This window comes from Varanus komodoensis, unplaced genomic scaffold (genome assembly GCF_004798865.1).
Source record: "Varanus komodoensis strain SLA01 unplaced genomic scaffold, ASM479886v1 scaffold45, whole genome shotgun sequence".
NCBI lineage: Eukaryota > Metazoa > Chordata > Lepidosauria > Squamata > Varanidae > Varanus > Varanus komodoensis.
In genome coordinates, this window is record NW_025336011.1 from 5,510,974 (window position 1) to 5,530,299 (window position 19,326).

The following is a 19,326-nucleotide window of genomic DNA, read 5'->3' on the forward strand; positions in this document are numbered from 1 at the left end:
GTGGCCATCCTTAACTGGTGCCTGGTTGGGGTAATGGGTTGGATGAGGTCCAATAAATTGAGGTTCAATCCAGATGAGACAAAGGTCCTGTTGGTAGGCGGATCTGCCCTACAGGTGAGTGACATCTGCCCTGTTCTGGACATGTTTGCACTCCCACTACAGGACAGGGTGCACAGTTTGGGAGTGCTCCTCGACCCGGAGGTGTCCCTGGAATCCCAGGTGGCAGCAGTGGCAAGGAGTGCCTTTCTCCAGCTGGCTGGTCTACCAACTGCACCCTTACCTGGATGAGCGATGCCTTGAAACAGTGACCCACGCTATGGTAACTTCCTGACTGGATTATTGTAACGTGCTCTACGTGGGGCTGTCCTTGGAGATGGTCCGGATACTTCAGTTGGTTCAGAACAGAGCTGCCAGGATATTAATGGGGACTGGCAGGTGTTCATATATAATGCTGGTCCTCTGTCATCTACACTGCCTACCGATTGAAGTGCAGACCCAATTCAAGGTGCTGGTGATGACCTATAAGGCCCTAAATGGCTTGGGTCCTGGATATGTGAAGGAGCGCCTTCTCCCCTATGTGCCCTCCCACCCCTTGAGATCTAAGTCAGAGGCCCTCCTCTGGGAGCCGTCCTTGAAAGAGATCAAGAGGGTGACTACCCAGAAGAGGGCCTTCTCAGCGGTAGCGCCCCAATTGTGGAACGCGCTCCCCAGAGAGATTCGCCTGGCACCAACGCTTCTTTCCTTTCGGCATCAGGCAAAAACCTTTTTATTCTCCCAGTATTTTAATTTTTAGCTTGTTTTAGTTAGTGGGTTTATATTTTAACATTGGATGCTGGGAAACTGATAATTTTTATTTCTATTTTTAGAATTAATTTGTTGTAAACCGTCCTAAGACATCTAAGTATGAATGAATTAATTAATTAATTAATTAAATCAGGTAGCCAACCAGACACAAACCTAACAATGAGTGTATGTCTATGTCATGCCCATGGTAACTGTACATTCACAGCTACAAGATGACTGACCCAGCTATGGGCTTAGATGACTATAACCTGGTTTTCAAGCTAACAGGTGTATCAATGGATCATCACAGAATCATGGAGCACAAAGGGGCTTTGTAGGTCATCCAGTCCAACCCCTCGCTCCACGCAGGAAGTCCACATCAAGAGCATCTCCAACAGATGCCTGCCCAACAGTGCTGGCTCCACATATTTGAGGGGCCGTGGGCAAGACACCTCAGTGGACCTCCTCCCTCACTGCCTGCCATTGTCAGCAACTCCTTTGGCTCCTCTTCCTTGCCCTCAAAGTGGTTAGCATTTGCCTGCTTGCCAGGTGAGCAGCCCTTGAGCAGGCAGGGTGTGGCCACTCCCGCTGCTGACCACCTTTGTGGAAGGCCGGGGCAAGAGGCAGAGGAGCGAGCAGGTTGCAGTGGTGAAGGGGAGGAACCAGCCCGGAGGGGCTCTTGTCCATGGGCCCCTGAAGGGCTTCGGGTCCCTGGCAGGTGCCTGATCAGGCCCCAGCTTTATGCCAGCCCTGCTGTCCAGCCCCAAATGAAGACGCCCAGGGCAGGAGAACCCGCCTCACCCCTCTAGCTCCTTGTTTTTACCATTAAGTCGTGTCTGTGGATGTTTGATCAAAAGCTAGCCTCCTGTGACTTAGGCCCAGCAGGTCTAGCCCTTACCATGAACAAGTGTTTGCCCTCCTCTGCATTTCTTATGTTTGACTAGTTTTGTAATTAAAAAAGGGACGGCCACCACAGCTGATGGAACCACAAGGTTCAGAAATGGTACTCCTCTGAATACCACTTGCTAGCGGTGGAGATGAGGACAAACAGTGAAGGGGGGAGTTACTGTCACATCCAGGTTGTGACTTTCCAGAAACATCTGGGTGGCCACAGTTGGAAACCAGTCTCTAGACTAGATGGGCCCTTGGTTTTATGCAGCAGCATCATGGCTTTTATTGTATCCTAAATAGAATGGTCTAATGGAGGATGAATGCAGGGTTGTTGTTACCATTGTCGTCTTCCTCCTCCTCCTCGTTTTCATTTCTCTTCCACCCCACATCTGAAGTTCTCTGAGCAGCTTACACAATCCAGAGCTCCAAAACTTTTTTTTAGAACAGGAGCAATGAGGCCATCTGCTAAACCACAAGAGTGATTAACTGGTGGATCTTCCTTGCTTGAGCAAGGAATTGAAGGGAAGGCTTTCAAGTTTTACTTTTATTTGCCCCAGCACCATCCACAGTCAGCACATGGAGGCATTTGCTGGGGGCGCTGAGTCCTCCAGATGACCCGCCACTCTGCATTCTCTTTCCCCTGCTTTTTTGTAACTGATCATAATGCTGGTCTCATGGGCAGTGGTGCATCTGGGCAATTTTATTCCCTGGACTTCAGGCAGCCATTTGCATTACTTCCATTGTGAAGTACATGAGTAACAAAAACAAAAACTTGTTTGCCATCCCTTGGTTTAAATAAATAAATAAATAAATAATGAAGTGAGGATGTGACGTTTCACATTTTAAACCTGCTTAAACAGCAGCACATCATAACTGTGGGAATAAAGTGAAGTTTGTTCCTGCCACTATGATGCAAAACTTGGGAATAAACAACACTGCATTGTGCAAAAGAACATTACATATTGCAAGTAGAAAAAAATTAAATTAGCATTTCTACCCATATACATGTCCAGCTAGCTGTTTAACTCTTTGCTTTTTCATAAATAGAATGGAAGATTCTGAGGTGATGGGCATCAGTTGGGAAGGTCCCAGGCCAGGTGAAAGTGCTGGACTGGCTTGCTTTGGTTCCTGAGGACCCCCGGTCTCTGGGCTCCTGCACTTCAGCCCTGGGCTCCAGCCCCAGCAGTGCCTTTGCTTCCCAATGCTAGTGCTGTTCCAGAACCTCAACTGCCCTTTCACAACCCTTTTTGTTTCCCTGGAAAAGAAGCAGTTCTTTCCCCCCTTCCTTGTTGGGATTTTGAAAATTTTGGAAAGCCACGTGAGCATTCTGAAACACCAGCTGGAGAACTTAGCTGGAGAACTTAGAACTTAGATTTCCTTGCTTGGGCTTTTCAGTGCTGCCGCCGGTTTCCTTGCTTGAGGCTTTCCAGAACTACTCTTGTGGTTTGAGTCCCCCACGAGAACTCAGGGTTCTTACTGCGGTGTCGCTCTGGAGGGATGCCTCTGTTGTGGGGGATTAAAATGGTGGGCACAGCAGCAGCACTTGCTAGTGAGAGTGACATCTTTACTACTGCAATCATTATCTGCTCTTGGACTACAGATAATTGATGACATTAGGCCTGGCCCAGGGTATTTTGTTGGAACTTTTCTACATAGGGCTGTTAATCACTGAATCTAGATAAAGATTCCTTCCCTGTTTTTCCACTATATAACCTCTAGGCGACGCTGTGCTATAGCAGAATATCAGAATTACACAAGTAGGAAAATGCTTTTGCTTTCTGCAATAATGCCCCTTTCTCCCCACTTTAACACACAGAGGGAGGGAGGGAGGGAGGAAAGTGCTTTAAAAAAACAGGACTGAAATTGAAGAATCACAATGTCATTTAAAGAACTCAAACTGTGGTGAGTACGGAATTAAGAGCACAGAATAAATGCCCCATGTAAAAAATTTCAAAGAATATGATGCTTCCCTCCACACGTAGAAAAGCCCACTGCACTAGCAGTTGAATCTTAGCTCAACACAAAAGATGGGGAAAAATCCTCCGCTGCACCTAATGCAGCAGATAAGCGTAGGTGATACAGGGCAAGCTCCATGGCCTACAGCTTACCTTGCTGTATTTTGCATAAAATGTGGCATAGAACCCGTGTGGTATAGTGGTTAGAGTGCTGGACTGGAGAGCCAGGCTCTCATCCCTGTTTGGCCACAAAACTCACTGGGTGGTTTTGGGCCAGTCATTGTCTCTCATTCTAACCTACCTCACAGGGTTGTTGTGAGGATAAAATGAAGAGGAGGCTCGTGTAAGCTGCCTTGGGCTTCTTGCAGGAAAAAGGCAGGATATAAATATAATAAATAAATAATGGCAGGGGCCACCCTGAAGGATACATTGGCCCAGTTTTACCCGGGAGCTCTCCATGACAGTAGCAGGACTGTCCCTCCTGTTATCCATGCTGGGGTGATTACCTGACTGGACTGTTGTAATGCACTCTCTGTGGGGCTACCCTTGAAAACGGTCCAGATACTTCCGTTGGTAGCGAATGGAGCTGCAAGACTGCTTACTAGGACTGGCGGATGAGATCACATAGTAAACAAATAGGCAGAGTGGAATAACTGCTCCAGGTGGTGTGTGCTGGAAAGGAGTGAGCAGCTTCCAACTTTTCTCCTGGACTCCCTAGGCATTCCTTTCCTGTCCTGTGCGCTTTGTTGCCTTCAGTGTGGCACAGAAAGATGTCCTGTTGAAATAACATGTGCCTTGAGCTGCAATGGTTCCGTTTTGGGTGGCAAGCAGAGCTGGGTCACTTTCTCCTCCAGGTTGTCCTTTAGTTGCTAAGGTACACCTTCATCAAGCAGTTTCTTCACTCCATTAATGACTGGACTAAGCTGAAGTTTTAAGTATGCCATGTAAATTATTGAGTTGTGAATTCCCAAAAGAACTGGTACAAATGCAATCGTCTTGTAGCACTTGGCTATAGACAATGCAATGTACTCTTGGAGATAACTGGAAATGAGTAATTTGGCTCAGTTTTGATTGTTTTGAGCATTAGCTGTTACAAAAGAGGAAGAAATATGTAAAATCCAAATCAAAACAACACTGAACTTTACAATCTGGCATCTGTAACTCAAGCAATAGTGTTTAGTTTAGTGTAGCTGCTAAGGGAATGATGTATGGATCAGGAAGTCCTCAGCCACTTATTCATCAATCAAAAAGAGGGAAATCATCACTAACAAAAAGAGGATGCAGATTTGCCTCGAAATTGCATCCATTTAATGTAGAATACAGATGTCCAGGAGCAAACTGTTGATGGGCACCTTCAAGGCTCCTACAGCATTCTCATCTTATAGATTTTCATCTTTAAATTGAACTTGATTTGGAAACCCATCCAAGTCCAAATAGAAGACAGTCTTAAGGCAATCCTTCAAATAAAGGATTGTGCTCTGTCAAATTGTATATCTGATCATCCTAATTCTTACCTTTGCCATGAGTTTCCTAGGAGCCAATAGTAAGCCTCAGTCCCGTCCATCCATTCTGCAGTAGGGGTATAATAATATTGGCTTAGCTTAGAAGGTTGTTATAAGGTCTGCAAACAAAAAATGCATATAAAGCACTTTAAACATTTAAATATGCCATACAATGCTAAGTATTTTCATTAATAGCCTTCTGTTTAATAAAATCCAATACTAGTGCCAGTAAAAATGAGGGGAAATTATTTTTCTTAAAATATTAGAAATAAAATGCAAACTAAAAAGTGATAATCCAAACTGGATGGAAGTGAGCAGATATGTACAGTGGTCAAAGGAATTATAATAGAAAGTGGTGATGATAAGTCCATCTGATAATTTGTCTGTGGTGCCCTAAACATGAACTTACTGGGTTGTAGTCATTCTTAGTCCTTCTTAGAATAGACCCATTGAAATTGATAGGATTAAGTTAGAACCAACATTGGATACAACCCACTGTATGGACTGGTCTGGGCTTTAAGCAGGTTTCTTGTACAATGCTGATCATCTCCAGACAGCAGGGTCATAGATCATCCATGCTGGGGATGATGGGATTGTAGTCCAAAACATATGGAGGGCACCAGGATGGTGGCTTCCAGAAGAAACTGGAACAGCTTAGGGAAGGTCCCCTCATCGCTCTGAAAGACTCATGCAGGGTTAACTTTTTCACACATTTAACTAGTAGAAGCGTAAAATTCTGTCCCGTGGGATGGTTGTCAGAGAAACAGATCTTCTGGGTTCAAGACACAGCTGTTTATGAAGGCAATTTCTTTGACATTTATTTATGTGGTTGATTCACATGTCAGTTTGCATGAGTAAGACTGAAAGAAGAAACACGCTGGATCAGAGCAGCAGCAAACACGCTGGATCAGAACAGAGGTCTATCTAGTGCAGCATTCTGTTCTCATTTGGCCAAGCAGAGGCCGGGGGCAGCCTCTTAAGAATCTCCAAAAGGAGGAAACTCACCACCAGGAGAAGGGGGCGCCAGCTTGCCTGAAGTGTGCACATGCTAACTTATGTGCATATATATATAAGGTCAGAAATAATTAGTATCATTAAAAGAAAAATCACAGTACACCATACACTAAAAATTACGGTACACCAAAATTGCACCATAGCATGGACAACTAATCAGGTGACTTCTCTGTCTGTGTGCTCAGCCTGCTGCTCAGGTGCTAACTGTGGGTGGACAGGAGTTCTTTTGGTTCTTTATCTTTAAACCAGATTTCAACAGGATCATTCTAATAGAGGATTCTTCCATGCAGAAGACTTTCCTTCGGCAGCCCTTCAAATAAAGGACTGTACACTGTAAAGCAGTTCACATGGCCACCCTGGCCATGAATCTGGATAGCCCTGGGAAAACTGGCACCCATGCTGACTTAGCGTTATTTTGGCCTGCTCCAAGCTGATATACCATCTTCTTGGTCTACCATCACATTTAGCGAGGTTTCCAATGGTATGTCCTCCTGACTAACTCTGAAGTTTCCTCACAACCAATCTAAGTGTTCACATCCTTGACAGGAACTGCAATGTTCTCTTAAAATTCCATTGATGGAATATTCCTTTCAGAAGTTAGATGGTTTGCGAATGTTCAAGACATCCCCGTAGTTCATCTGTGGAGGCTTCGAGTGATTCTGCAAGCCTACATGTAAGATTCTGCTAACTGATTTTGGAAATCTCCCATGGGGCTCATCCAAGAGTGTGAAAGAGCAATGACTCTAATGCAGGGAGCCCAATTTCCAGCCTTAGGGAGGTTTTGTTTACATTTCAGTTTGTTTCTGAAAACTAAATGTGTCCTATTCAGACTTTGCTAGAACTCAGATGGCCCTGACTCTATGTTTACCAAATGCAGATTTATGACTGATAATGTAAGTATTTATTTTATGGTAAATGCTTCATACCTCCCATATTGGGACACAGATGAACAAATGTCTTCTTTTCAGATTTTTCTAATAAACAGTGTGTCTTGATGCATGTATTTGCCACATTTGAGCTTTCTGGAAATACTTTGGCCATTTGGATGAAGGAATTCTGCGTCCCCTGGTTTAAGGAGAAATGTACACATATCACCTTTTTAATCTGTTTTAAGAGTCAGGATACTTTAGGCTATGTTTATATCCAATTTCACCTTCTTAGCTAGTATGGGGGCAGCTTTAACCATTTTAGCATTCACTATTTTGAGGGAGAGATGTAAGAAATAACTAAAGTTTTCCCCTTCAGACCTTCTTACTTTCTGGTTGATTTCAGCTATGCATGGACCAAGTTTCAGGGTTTATATCAGAAAATAGAGTAACTCCTTTGGACTACAGCTCAATCATTTAGGGGTATACTTGCTTTCTGTGTGTGTGTGTTTGAGGGAGAAATATGCAGGGCTCTCATTTTCACATTTCCAATCAGTATGTATGTGTGGCTTTAGGACTCAGACAGTTTTAATACCCCTGACTGTCTGCACATCAGCATGGCATGAACATCCTTAAATATACAATCAACATTTTCTAGAGCAAATGCAATTTGCATACCCAAAGCCACTTTAAAACATCCCAAACCAGCCCAGATTCTTTGCCTTCTAGCCAATCTCTGCTGGAAAACTGTGTAAACAGGAAAAGTCAGCAATGCGTGGCCAGCAGGAAGGAGTCTCGCAGCCCTTTTAGTGCTTGTTGCCTGTTTCATAAAGTGTCTCAGCTTAATAGTTTCACGCCAGGAAATGGCAGGGAAAGCAGCCAAACCTTAGAGGTTGCCTAAGCCAAATGGCCGTCTCTGCTTGCATAGTCCACGCAAGGGAGGACAACTAAGACCTTAACTAGACACTGTGGGAGAAAAGTGACTGCCTCCAACCCATTGCTGTCCTGTAACTGTGAATAAAAGAAATTACTGTCATTCTCAGTGTTTCCCAACCTCCTGCAAGATGCAGGCAATTAATTGTAATAAAAATGCAATTACGGTAGGACCCCCATGTCTGTAAGGGATAGATTCCAAGACCCCCGGCTGAGGCCTGAAACCTCGGCTAGTAGCAAACACTAAATACTGTGCAGTGGGCCCTCCTAAGACAGCAGATATGGGGGTCCTATTGAACCTTCTGTGATCCTGCCTCCAGGTTTTCAAGGGCCCTTGGGCAAGGCATCCTCAAAGGGCCCCTTCCTAAGGGAGGCCACCTTCTCACCAGCATTCCTGCCAGCTCCCACTGCTCCTATTCGTTGCTGCTCCTCGCCTGCTTGACAGGCAGAGAGTCAGCAACTCAACAAGCAGTGGAATCTGCTGTTCTTCCGTATCATCACTGCCTGACCAGAGCAGGATGCAGATGAGGAAGCAACCTGCAACCATGAGGAGGAGGAGGAGCTCCTCCAGTCGGCTCTTGTCAGGAGGCTTCTGGTGATGTGTGGGCCCACAGCATGTGCCCAGCCATGCCTACCCTTGGCACTAGCCCCAGCCTCATGCATTTTTTGAATGGGAAGTTGCTGCAGAAAACAGAATCTGAGAGGAATCTCCCTTCTCCTGTGGAGCAAACTGAACTATCCCTTGCCGTGCAGGTGCACCTGCCTTCCCGGACTGCCAAGGGAGTCCCTGTCAACTTAAGGGGCCTCAAAAGATGGCAAGAATGATAGACCAACACTTCCTCTTTTTCACATATGAATTGCAACTACCCTGAAGCAAACCATAAAGAGGAGAGGATGCAATGCTGACAGCAACAAGTATAATAAATGAAGCTTACTGAGAACAGTCCATGCAGTATACAGCTACAGGCAATGGTGAGCAGGAAACTGAAAAACAAGGGTGTATTTGCCTACAGTAAGCCATGGTGGGTGGATTGTTGCACAAACAACCCACAATGAGACTCCCTGAGGGAGGATAGGGCATATCATGAGTAATGCTTTGGCAACTATAGATGCACAGTTCTGTGAGTGTGGCCATTGGAAGGCTTGGCAGGGTCAATATCCGAGGAGGTATGAACTGTTAGAGTAAGGCAGGTACCAAACCTGGACATTGACCCCAAAAGGTTCCCAGTGGGCTCTTTCTTCCCTCTGGAAAAGTGCAAGCCACCTCCTTTGAAGAGGAGCCGTCAGTTCTGAAAGCTAGCTGTCAAAACTCTCACTCCTTTTAAAGCGCTTTTCTTTTTCTCTAGGCTGGGCAAGCATGAATGCATCGCTCTCTGTCAAGAAACCCCTTTTAAAGGGAACTGGAGTTTTGACAGCTGGCTCTCAAAATGCTGGTTCCATTTGAAAGGGATTGGCTTCCACTTTTCCATGTTCCTGAGCACACAGAGTCTTAGAAACAACTGGTAATGTAAGCTCACCCTTAGGGCAGCATAATGCAAAAAACCCAGGAGGGTCTTGCCGTGAAAGGGTGTAAACACCCCCCCCCCCCCACTTGCCCTGTCTGAGGCTTCTAACTGCTGCACTTGTGGAGCTGTGCACATTTAAAGAAGCACATGTGTGGCAATTCTTTAAAAAGGAATTTATTAAATTTCCCCCCCTACTCTCAGCCCCTCCAATGTGCTGCTTGAGCACTTTGCGTGTGCTAGTCTATAGGTCTAGATGCACGTCATGAAACAACGAATATAACATAACTGAAATGCAATACATTCACCATAGCGGAGAAGACGCTGGTCATGTGGTGCATTTGGTTGCCTGCTCAGCTTGCAGTCCAGATGCAAACTGTTGATTACCAACTTCAAGGCCCTTGGCTGCTCTCCCTTCTCATGGTTCTTTATCTTTAACCCAGACCAGGACTGGACCAAGATGACTCATTCGAAGGGTAGGATCAAAATTTTTATATAAGCTTGACGTTCTTCCTGCCAGTCACAAGCACTTAGGAGAAGTATTTCTCCCCTGTAGCATAGTGGGGTGGGAAAGGATGCAAAAGCTGGGGTTCTGCCAATCCACAGTTTTGGGCAAAGAGGCGGGGCCAGCAGGGGAACTAGGCCATGCCAACCTGGGAGCCAGTCAGGCAGACTTTGGCCTGCTAGACTACAGCACCTCACGCTTTCTGTGCTGTGTTTCATATACTGGTTAACCCAGTCCTATTAAAAGCTCAGTGTCCACCTTTATCTACCTCTTTAAGATGATCAAATATTGTCAAAAATTGCAACATATGTGGTATACAGGTTAGAGTGTTTTAAGGTCCAATCCTATGCTGAGAGCATGCTAAGAGTTGTAGGGTGTGTGGGGTTTTTTGTTTTGTTTTTTTTTTTTTTGCTGTCTAAACAAGCATGGGATGACACTTTTAGGCAAAGACTGGAGATATTTGGGTTCAGATCTCTGCTCAGCTGTGGATCTTAGTGAGTAACCTTCAGGCAGTTGATGCTTCCTAGCCTTCCTTAATGCCAAGCATTGTTGAGGGCAGAGGCCGGGAATAAGATGGTGCCCATCTGGGTGGACCTGCAGGTGTATGCACAACCGAAAATGTGCTTCTGTTTCCCTGGAGCATGGCAGGATGCAAATGTAAACAATAAATAGAAAATGAGACGAATCAAATGTTCTAAATATGTGAAATATTATTTGATTTACCAGAATCTGTTTAGAATTATTTTTACAGTTGTGTGTGTGTGTGAGCCAGGGGAGCTGCATGCATCACATGATGCTACACCAGGCCTGGCAACTTGTAATCCAATTACCATAATCCCTGTTTAAATTCGTGTACTTCTTTGCTTTCAGTTTCACAGAGATAACATTGAGCTGAACAATAGAACGTCATATATACATGAAAATATATTTGTTCACATTTTGCTTTGAAAACCTGCGGCTCAGTAAGACCTCTGTGAAACTCAATGTTGGGGAACTCTGGGGTCTTTTCCACATTTACTGGCCTTGTAAAATCCGGCCACAGTTCAGGCATCTTGTGCTTTTTAAAACCATTAAGCCCACTTTAATCCACTCTTTTTCATTGTGTTTGTTTTCCCCTCACAAAACACAGAAAAGTGTCCAAAGCTCATTTCCATCACTGATACTGCACTAGAGTTTGCTGAACTTCATCAGTGGAAAACAACCGATTTCCAGGCCACTCCTGCAAGCCACAGGCTAAATGGGGAAGGAGGATGAATTATATGTGTGTGAATGTGTGTGCAAGCACCATGGCTGTCCTTCTGTTAGAAGCACCAGTGGTTCTGGAGAGGAAGCCCAGAATAACCATGTAGTGGTTATATGGCATTGGTTCAAGTTCCGCTAGGGAGGGAAGGTTGAATTTTGGGCAAGGCAAGTAAACTTCCTGATTCAAATCAAAGTACCACAGGAATCCCTCTGGCACAAAGATGAAACAACTGATGTGCACGTGAAGTTTGAAGTGAGCTCGCAAGAATTTATTTATAACTTTGAAAACAAACAAAAACATCCTTTCCCCAAAGAGCTTAGGGTTGTCGATATCAGATCTCTTCTTTTTATTATCCCATCCACTCTGTGATGCAGGCCAGGCTAAGAGAGTGTGACTGGTCTAAGGTCACCAGTGTGCTTCATGAATGAATGGAGATTTGAAATGGTCCCTGGTGCTAGTCTGACACACAAAGGACTACCATGGGACAGTCCTTTGTTTGGACAGTCCTTTGTTTAAAGGTTCCCTTTCTGAAGAACTGTCCAAACCAAGTCCGGTTTAGAGACACAGAACCATCAGAAAGAATGGCCGGGCCTTGAAATGGCCTTTTCAACAGTTAGCTCCTGGACAGCAAGCTGAGCGAGGGACAGGTGTCACCTGATCACAGCCTTTTCCATTATGTCAAGGTGTATTGTATTTCTTTTTTATCATACTAATTATTTCTAGATTTGCATCTATACTTATACATTAGCAGGTGTTCTCTTCTTTGCTGATGCCCTGTCTGTCATTTTCCCAATGCGTACCATTTCCGATCTTACCTTTTCCAGAAAGTGGGAAAAGAAGGAAAAAGCTGAACTCTAGTGTAAACATTTCTGTGTCCTACAGCAACATACAGATGGGCAACATACACCCCCAGCAACTGGAGCAGGCCATGCTGCCTCTTGCCAGCAAAAAACTGTGCCTTTGCTGCTGAATTTCAGCTGCCGTGCTGGCTCTCAGTGGGTATGAATACATCTTGCTATGGAGACATCTCAATTAAGATTTTTAAAATCTGGATTTTGTTGTTAGCCACCTGGGGTGGTGGGATAAAAATTAATTAAATACATACATACATATATAAATATATAAAATGAACAAATGGAGTCATGTAAGATCGCCTTAAATGGCCCTCCTGAACTAAGGAAATAAACGTATTCTCTTCTGACAGGTTGGACCAAGGAACATGCATCAGTGGTAGGGGCAGAACCTCAATCCTGGAAGCGAAATGCACGAGAAACCTCACTAGAAGACAAAGGGACCCGGATTAGCCAGGACCTCATTGGAAAAAGCTTGGCTATTGATACTTTGACAGATAATGAAACACAGATTGTGGTGAGTTTCCAGAAGTAACATCTAACACCCCCTAAATGTTTTGTTTGGACAGAAGGCTTCCTGACTCAAGTAAGGGTTATTTTCCTTTTAAAGTCACATGAAGATTATGTTGGACAGACAGTGGTTACTAGCAGCCCCCCTGCCAGGCCTGTTCTAACTGCCCTCCCCCCATTTCTCCATTTTCTCTTTCTTGAAAGTGCACAGTAGTAAGGAAATAGAGTCAATGCCACAGCAGCTGTTATCCCTCGAAGCCTGAAAGTGAGAGATCCAGGACAGATAAAACAAGAAACTTTTTCCCAAGTGCATTGTTAAACTGTGCCCATTCACTTCCACAAGATGTTGTTTGGCCACCAGTTTAGATGACTTTAAAAGCAGATTGGACCAATGAATGGAGGAGAGGTCAGGTCATGCAAGCCTTTGCACATCTTGCCATGCATAGCACAGTTTGCATTGATAGGTCAGGGTAAGACTTTGGGGCAGAAGCTCACAGTCGATTTGGCAGAATGAGCAAGGGGGCGGGGGGGGGGGCAGAGTTGTAAGCCTTCCTCCGCTTCAGCAGGCATCCAAAGTTTAGGGTCTAAAATTACCTCACTTCACCACTGATTGTTCCTGAACTTTTCCTTTATTTCCTCCGGTGTGTAGCACAAGCACAGTTTTATTTCTTTGTCAAGAATGCCAAACTTCTTCTCATAAGCTTACAGAATAAAGTTGCATAGAGATCAAGCATCTTGCCACATTTCATTTCATAGGTATTTGGCTCAGGCCTCTGACCTTCCATTCCTAAAGGGCAACGTAGACTAGATCTTGGAGGGCTCTGTGACACTGAAAACAAACAAACAGCCACATGGCAGGAGGTAATTTAATTGGGACTGTGGCACTTCCGGAAGTGACCAGTGGGATATAGCGTGTTAGGCTTGGATCAGACAAGTCTGGATTCAAATCCCTGCTCCGCCATGAAGCTCACTGCTTGACCTTAGGCCAGTAACCATCCCTTTGCCAAACCTATTATGTAGGGCTGCTAGGAGCACTCTTGGATTTTTACTACCAGAGAAAGCTTATGTTGAGAAGCAGGGTAAATACTGTTGACACACATGAATTGAACCCCTTCTCACAATGGCATTTTCTTGATGCAAAGGACCCCCTCCTGAAGGGGCCATTTGCCCTTTTACTGTAAAGCCAATGGGTGCAAAAGATTGAAAAAAAGGAAAGATTCTTAGGGGTAAATTACCTTTTGATGTTAAAGGGTTTTTTTTTTTAAGTTAAGGAACTTTAAAGGTTTGATAAAGAAAGTTAAGGAAACAATCCATTATCATGTGATTGTTGGAGCTAGAGTAGCATATACAAAGTATTGGAAATCATATCAAATTCTGGAAAGTGGAGAATGGAATGGGATTATGGGATTATGCCATTTTAAATATATTAACCAGGATTATCAGAGCTAGATGGGGGAGAGGTCTCATTTGAACAAAAATGGGCATGGATTTAAAAAAATTTGAATAATCAAGGCATTGTAGTGATTGGTAACCCATTTTTGCTAATATATGGAAGAGGAAATGTTGACAAACCATGGTTGCTTAGTAGATTCCTTTTCTTTTCTCTGGAAAATTTAATTTTAAAGATCAAACTAAAATTTAAAATGTATTTAAAAAGAAATTGTGTGTGTGTGAGGGAGAGGGAGAGATTAAATCAGGCTGCTCTCCTGTCTTGTGTAACTTGGCACAGGTCTTTGCTTGTGTTCCAGTACAAATGACCTTCCTCAGCCGGAATTGCAATTTGGGTTTTAAATTCACCCACTCGGTGAAAATAATGCCAACTACATATAATTCCCATTGGGCAGGTGCTATGGTAAATGCGGTGCAGGGGTTATGGACACAGCACAAATTAAAAAGAGGCTCCTGTAACGAAGAAGGACAAGGTCATATCTGGGAAAGGGCATGGCTTTTTGCAGGCAGGCTGCTACACCTCTTTGATGCTTCCTGGAACGTGTGGGGAGTAGACCGTAAGAGGTGTTTGATTGTAGACGGAGAATTCTGTGACTGGTGCAGATCAATGGCACATTGTCTATGTGCTTGGTAATCCAAGCGTGAGCTGCGCCTGGATGAAAGGGGGGAGTGAATTTTAATGAATTAAAATCAATAGAGAGGAAAAATGCCTTGCACACTTCGTCAGTGGAGTGCCAGCAGCAAGGTTTTGTACCTTCCAGCTGTGGACAGGTGGTGCAGGATTCAGAAGCCTGCTCGTGGCCACTCTCTCCTTTTCAATGCATTATTAGCTGCTGATGTGGGGAGGCAGAAAAGAATTTGGGCTCTGTGTGAGAAATCTATACACTGAGATACACATGTAGCGCAGCATGCATCTGTAGAGTGGAGAAGGAATTGCCAACTTTTCCTCCGGCCTCTGCAGCTGTGCCTTTTTAAATTATATGCTTCTTTCTGTTCTGTTTATCTGCACCTGTGCCTTTAGCAGTGGTCTGATCAGCATTTGCACATGCCCATTCATAGCATGGAGGTTAAAGTGATTCTCAAACTGAGCAGTTCAAATTGCTGATAAAGGCTCAACCATGTAAGAAAGTTGAAGAGGTCTTTGGAGACACTGCTCCAAAGCAGAATACTGTACTTAACAGAGTTTTGTACATATCCTGCACTTTAAGCCTTCTCTGATAAGATGTCTGCATTCGTTTTTTCCTTAAAAAGTGCTAGGAATAGATTCTGTAGCATTCCTGGGTACCTCATCCCCATAGTTAGACTCTTGAATGAAAGCATTATTCTTTATAATAAACAAAATACACTGTCCCTACTCAGTTTGGAAGTGAGAAGAGTGAAAGGAGAGAATGCTGGAGGCAGTCGTGAAGATAGCCCAGGAGACCTTTTGCTGACAGCAGGGGAGGCATCTTCCACATGAGTAAAACCTTCTGGAGCAAGACTGCCTTCCAGAATTCAGCAGTCAGTGGTTTTGTCTGAAGAGATGATGGGTGTCTGCACAGAGTGAGGAAAAAAGGGAGGAAGATGTATGTACTGCAGAGGGTGGGGGTAATTTTATATGCTCATGGGTGTAGCATTGGTGTGGCTCTGATTATAGCTCCCTTGTGGAAAACTGGGGCCATTTAGTACTAAATTTGGCTGTCGGACCACACTTGCAAATCTCCTATTCCCTGCCCTTCCATGCGCTTTTGTGTTTTTTCCTATCTCTTCGTTGTCCATCCTCACTGATCTGGGCTAGCTATACTCCCCATATACAATTCACATGTCTTTCATTTATCATTTAGTATTATTTTAATGAAAGGCAATGCAAAAAGGTGTATCATATCAAAACCTGCAAATAAATAGAAAATAAACCAAAAAAATCACTGCAGTGTGGATACCGGGATCCACATTCCACCAACATACCAACAAATTTTGTTCTGGTAATGCTACTATAGCAAAGTGGAAACTTGGTCTTCGGTAAGATCTGTCTTGGATTTTTGGATTGTCATTTCCATGGTGCCCCAGGAGTGAAGTGAATGTTGAACCATTTTGCAAAGCCCATCCATCTCCTGTGTGACTCCCACTCCCATCATTGATATCACATCTTAGATGGGATTCCATACAAAGGAACAGGTAGACTTGAGATGGTAGGTGTGTTCATGGATGTACAAGTAATGGTTATGTTTACACAACACGACAAGCAACCTGTGTGGCTACGATGGTCCATAGTTTGTTACCATGATCTCCCTGACAGTGGTTCTAATTTGCTGTAATTTCCATCCTCCCTGCTCAATACTCCCACTGTTGGCATGTATCTCATCAGCCACTGTGCCTGAAATTCAATCCCAAGATGCACCACTTCCTGCTTATGTCACCTGCCTCATCCCCATTGGTCTACTCATAGTGGCTGGAGGGCTGGAACAGCTCCTGAAGTGACCTCTCGTTCCAGAGGGCTCTGTGGTGGTTGTGTATCAGGACTGTGGGAAACACAATCCTGGGTTAGACAGCATGACAAGCTACGATGGTACAGAGAAACCATAGAACAAACTGTGCCCTTGATTTAATTGAATTGTGGCTGCTGTGGAGTTTTATTATGAGGTTTTTACTGCATTTGTTATTTTACTGTTGTACGTATGCTTGTTAGATTTAATATCACTGTTTTACTGTGTATGTTGTTACTGTATTTTTTTAAACTGCCCAGAGGACCATTCTGGCTAATGGGAGGGGTAGAAATCTAATAAATACATAAATATGTAAATAAATATGGTTTCTTATCACAATTTCTAAAGACCAAATTTACCACAGCAAAATTTCATGACTAGGTTAAGACAACAGGATGGATCAACAATGGTAGAAAACCAGCATGTCTTGTTGTGTTATCTGAACCCAGCCGAAATGTATTAGTTTGCTCAGGATGAAAAGTGTGTCCTTTGCTGGGTCAGCTTCATGTGGAGTACAGCCTTTTGTGTGTCATCAAACTGGATGAAGTGCTGCTCTGTGGATGTTGAAAGCTTAAGACACCAACAAAACGAGGCTCTTCTTTATAGCTCCTGTCTTTTGATCAACATACCAGCAACATCACCCTGCAATCTTTCCTGTGTGCTAGGTTTCAGATTACATACAGCCTCAGATTGAAAAAGCCATGAAAAATTTCAGCAAGATTGCATAAAAAGGCTGTAAAGCTGAACTTCAGACTTGCTTGTCCCCTCCCTTGTGCTTGTTTTCTTTTTCTCCTCTTAATTTTTGCTGTAACGAAATCAAGGTGGTGGATTGGGACAGGCTAATGATCCAGCAATGAGGTCATGGTGGAGCACATGCTGAAGTGTGAAAGCTGCCAAGTCCGCCCATCCCCGGCATTTGCTGTTTTCGTTTATTTTCCCCCACACTTACTTTATTGAGAACACATTTGGAAGCTCGCAGGCTGTGCATTGGCAAAGAGTAAAACCGGGCCAGCGTGGGTGATGACGATCCAACCAGTGACCTTTGATATCTCAGAAATTATGTTGGGCCCCACACGAGCCCTTCAGGAAATCTCAATTTTAATATCCTGTCCTGACATACTCTCAGGCTTTGTTCGACTAGAGGCTTCCCCAGGTCTTCCTCAGAATCTTCTTTCTTTTCCAAGAGGAATTTGAAGATGAGAGTGCCTAAGCATGTGCAGAGTACATTTCTGCTCCAGTGACTGAGGGCAGCCATCAGTAAGAGCTCTCTACTGGAGGTTTTGTGGGCAGTTGGATAGGAAGAGCAATGCCCAGCTTCAAGCCAGTGTTACATCTCAGATACAGGGAATATGGTCAGTGTCAATATCCTGCCAGTCCCAAAATTATTGGCTAGCTAGAGGTTCAGAGGAGATGAGGGTTTGGAAGAAAATCTACCATGGGAGTTCCCGGGAGAAAATTCACTGCAGAACATGCTAATTGGGCATCTGAGGACTGTAAAGAGCTGGTAGCTCTTTATACAGCTACCTTAATGACTGGGGTGAGTGGAAGGATGCTGGAAAAACCTGGAATTCTGCAAGTAAACTTCTTAGGAAAGCTGAAAGCAGGCCACAACAGAAGAAGAAAAGAAGAGGGAAGCCCAACTCATTTGCTCTCTGGAGTCCATCAATCTTCTCAGCATGGCTTCCAGGTCAACAATAAGGTCCGGAGCTTTTTATCTAGCAATTAAGCATTGAGAATCCCCGGGCTGCAGAAAGGCAATTAATTGTTCAGGCTGTTCTTTTTCCCAACCAGTTTACTTCCAGGTTTGTTGATAAATCCCGTTTCTCCTTCCTTCCCTTCTTTCCTTTTAAGGGGAGAGGAATCACTAGAACAAGTTAACAGTCTTGACTTGTAGCACTGGGGGTGGTGGGGGGCAGGACAAATTCTAAATTAACACCAATTCCTGATGTAATTAGAAAGTTGACCCTCCAACTGCTGAAAAAAACAGCCAGAGTCTTTATGGAAGTCCAGACCCTGTCATTAGCATAACTGCTGTGATATCCACATTATTTTTTGGTGGCATTCCAAGGCAAATTTGGCCAGAATAAAGCTTCATGTGGACCAGGAGGAATCAGATCTGTATGTAATGTGGTCAAAAGGGGTCATTATGATGATGATAACTGAGGGTGCAACTGAAGTCATGAAATCCTTGTAGGAAAAAAATACAACTGAGGTGGAAGATACAACAGAAGTGCAGAAGAAGATGGGAAAGAATGAATAGAGAACCTGCCACACACCCACAGTAGCCATGGAATATATAAGCAGCAAGCAATCAGACAACAGTGGAACATTTTAGTGTTATTTGCAGTTAATCTGGGAAACTCACTTCCTCAGGAAGTTGTGATAGTTAAAGCCAGACATTGCTCTTCTCTTAACCATGATTAAATGATTATACAGAGGATAGTTGTACCAATGGTGACTGGCCAACATGGTTGTAAGTGCAGCCTCCATATTTACAGATAAGTTATCTCTGACTACCCAATGTTGGAGAACAACTAGACAGGCAAGTTTTTCTTGCCTCGCTTGTTAAACTTCCTGAGGCCTGTGAGCCACTATTGCTTGGTCATGGAATAATGAGCCAAATAGACCACTGACCCAATCCAGCATGGCAGTTTTTAATAAGGGTGGGCAACTTGTGGTCCCCTAGTTGTTTGACTGGCAGCTTTTATTAGCTTTAGCAAGCATAGCTAATGATGGAACATGGATCTGTAGGCCAAAACATCTGTAGGCCACAAGATATCTACTCCTGGGTTAGATTATTAGATTTTGGCTGGAGAAATCACACCCTCAGACCACCTATTCAACAATGAAATGCACTGGG

General features: G+C 44.0%; 1 protein-coding gene and 1 long non-coding RNA gene across 2 annotated transcripts in view; one reads left to right on the plus strand and one right to left on the minus strand.

Moving 5' to 3' along the window:
* PLXDC1 (plexin domain containing 1) overlaps positions 1-19,326 on the plus strand; it is a 50,762-nt gene that overhangs the window by 2,353 nt on the left and 29,083 nt on the right. Inside the window, exon 2 of the mRNA XM_044444515.1 lies at positions 12,399-12,562. Coding sequence (XP_044300450.1) covers positions 12,399-12,562 — 164 coding nt within the window. The remainder of the gene's footprint in view (positions 1-12,398; positions 12,563-19,326) is intronic.
* Positions 4,040-7,119, minus strand: LOC123030615. The gene is made up of 3 exons (XR_006416130.1): positions 7,072-7,119; positions 5,144-5,250; positions 4,040-4,716 (listed from the first exon to the last, which is right to left on the minus strand). It is a non-coding gene; the product is annotated as an uncharacterized LOC123030615 (long non-coding RNA).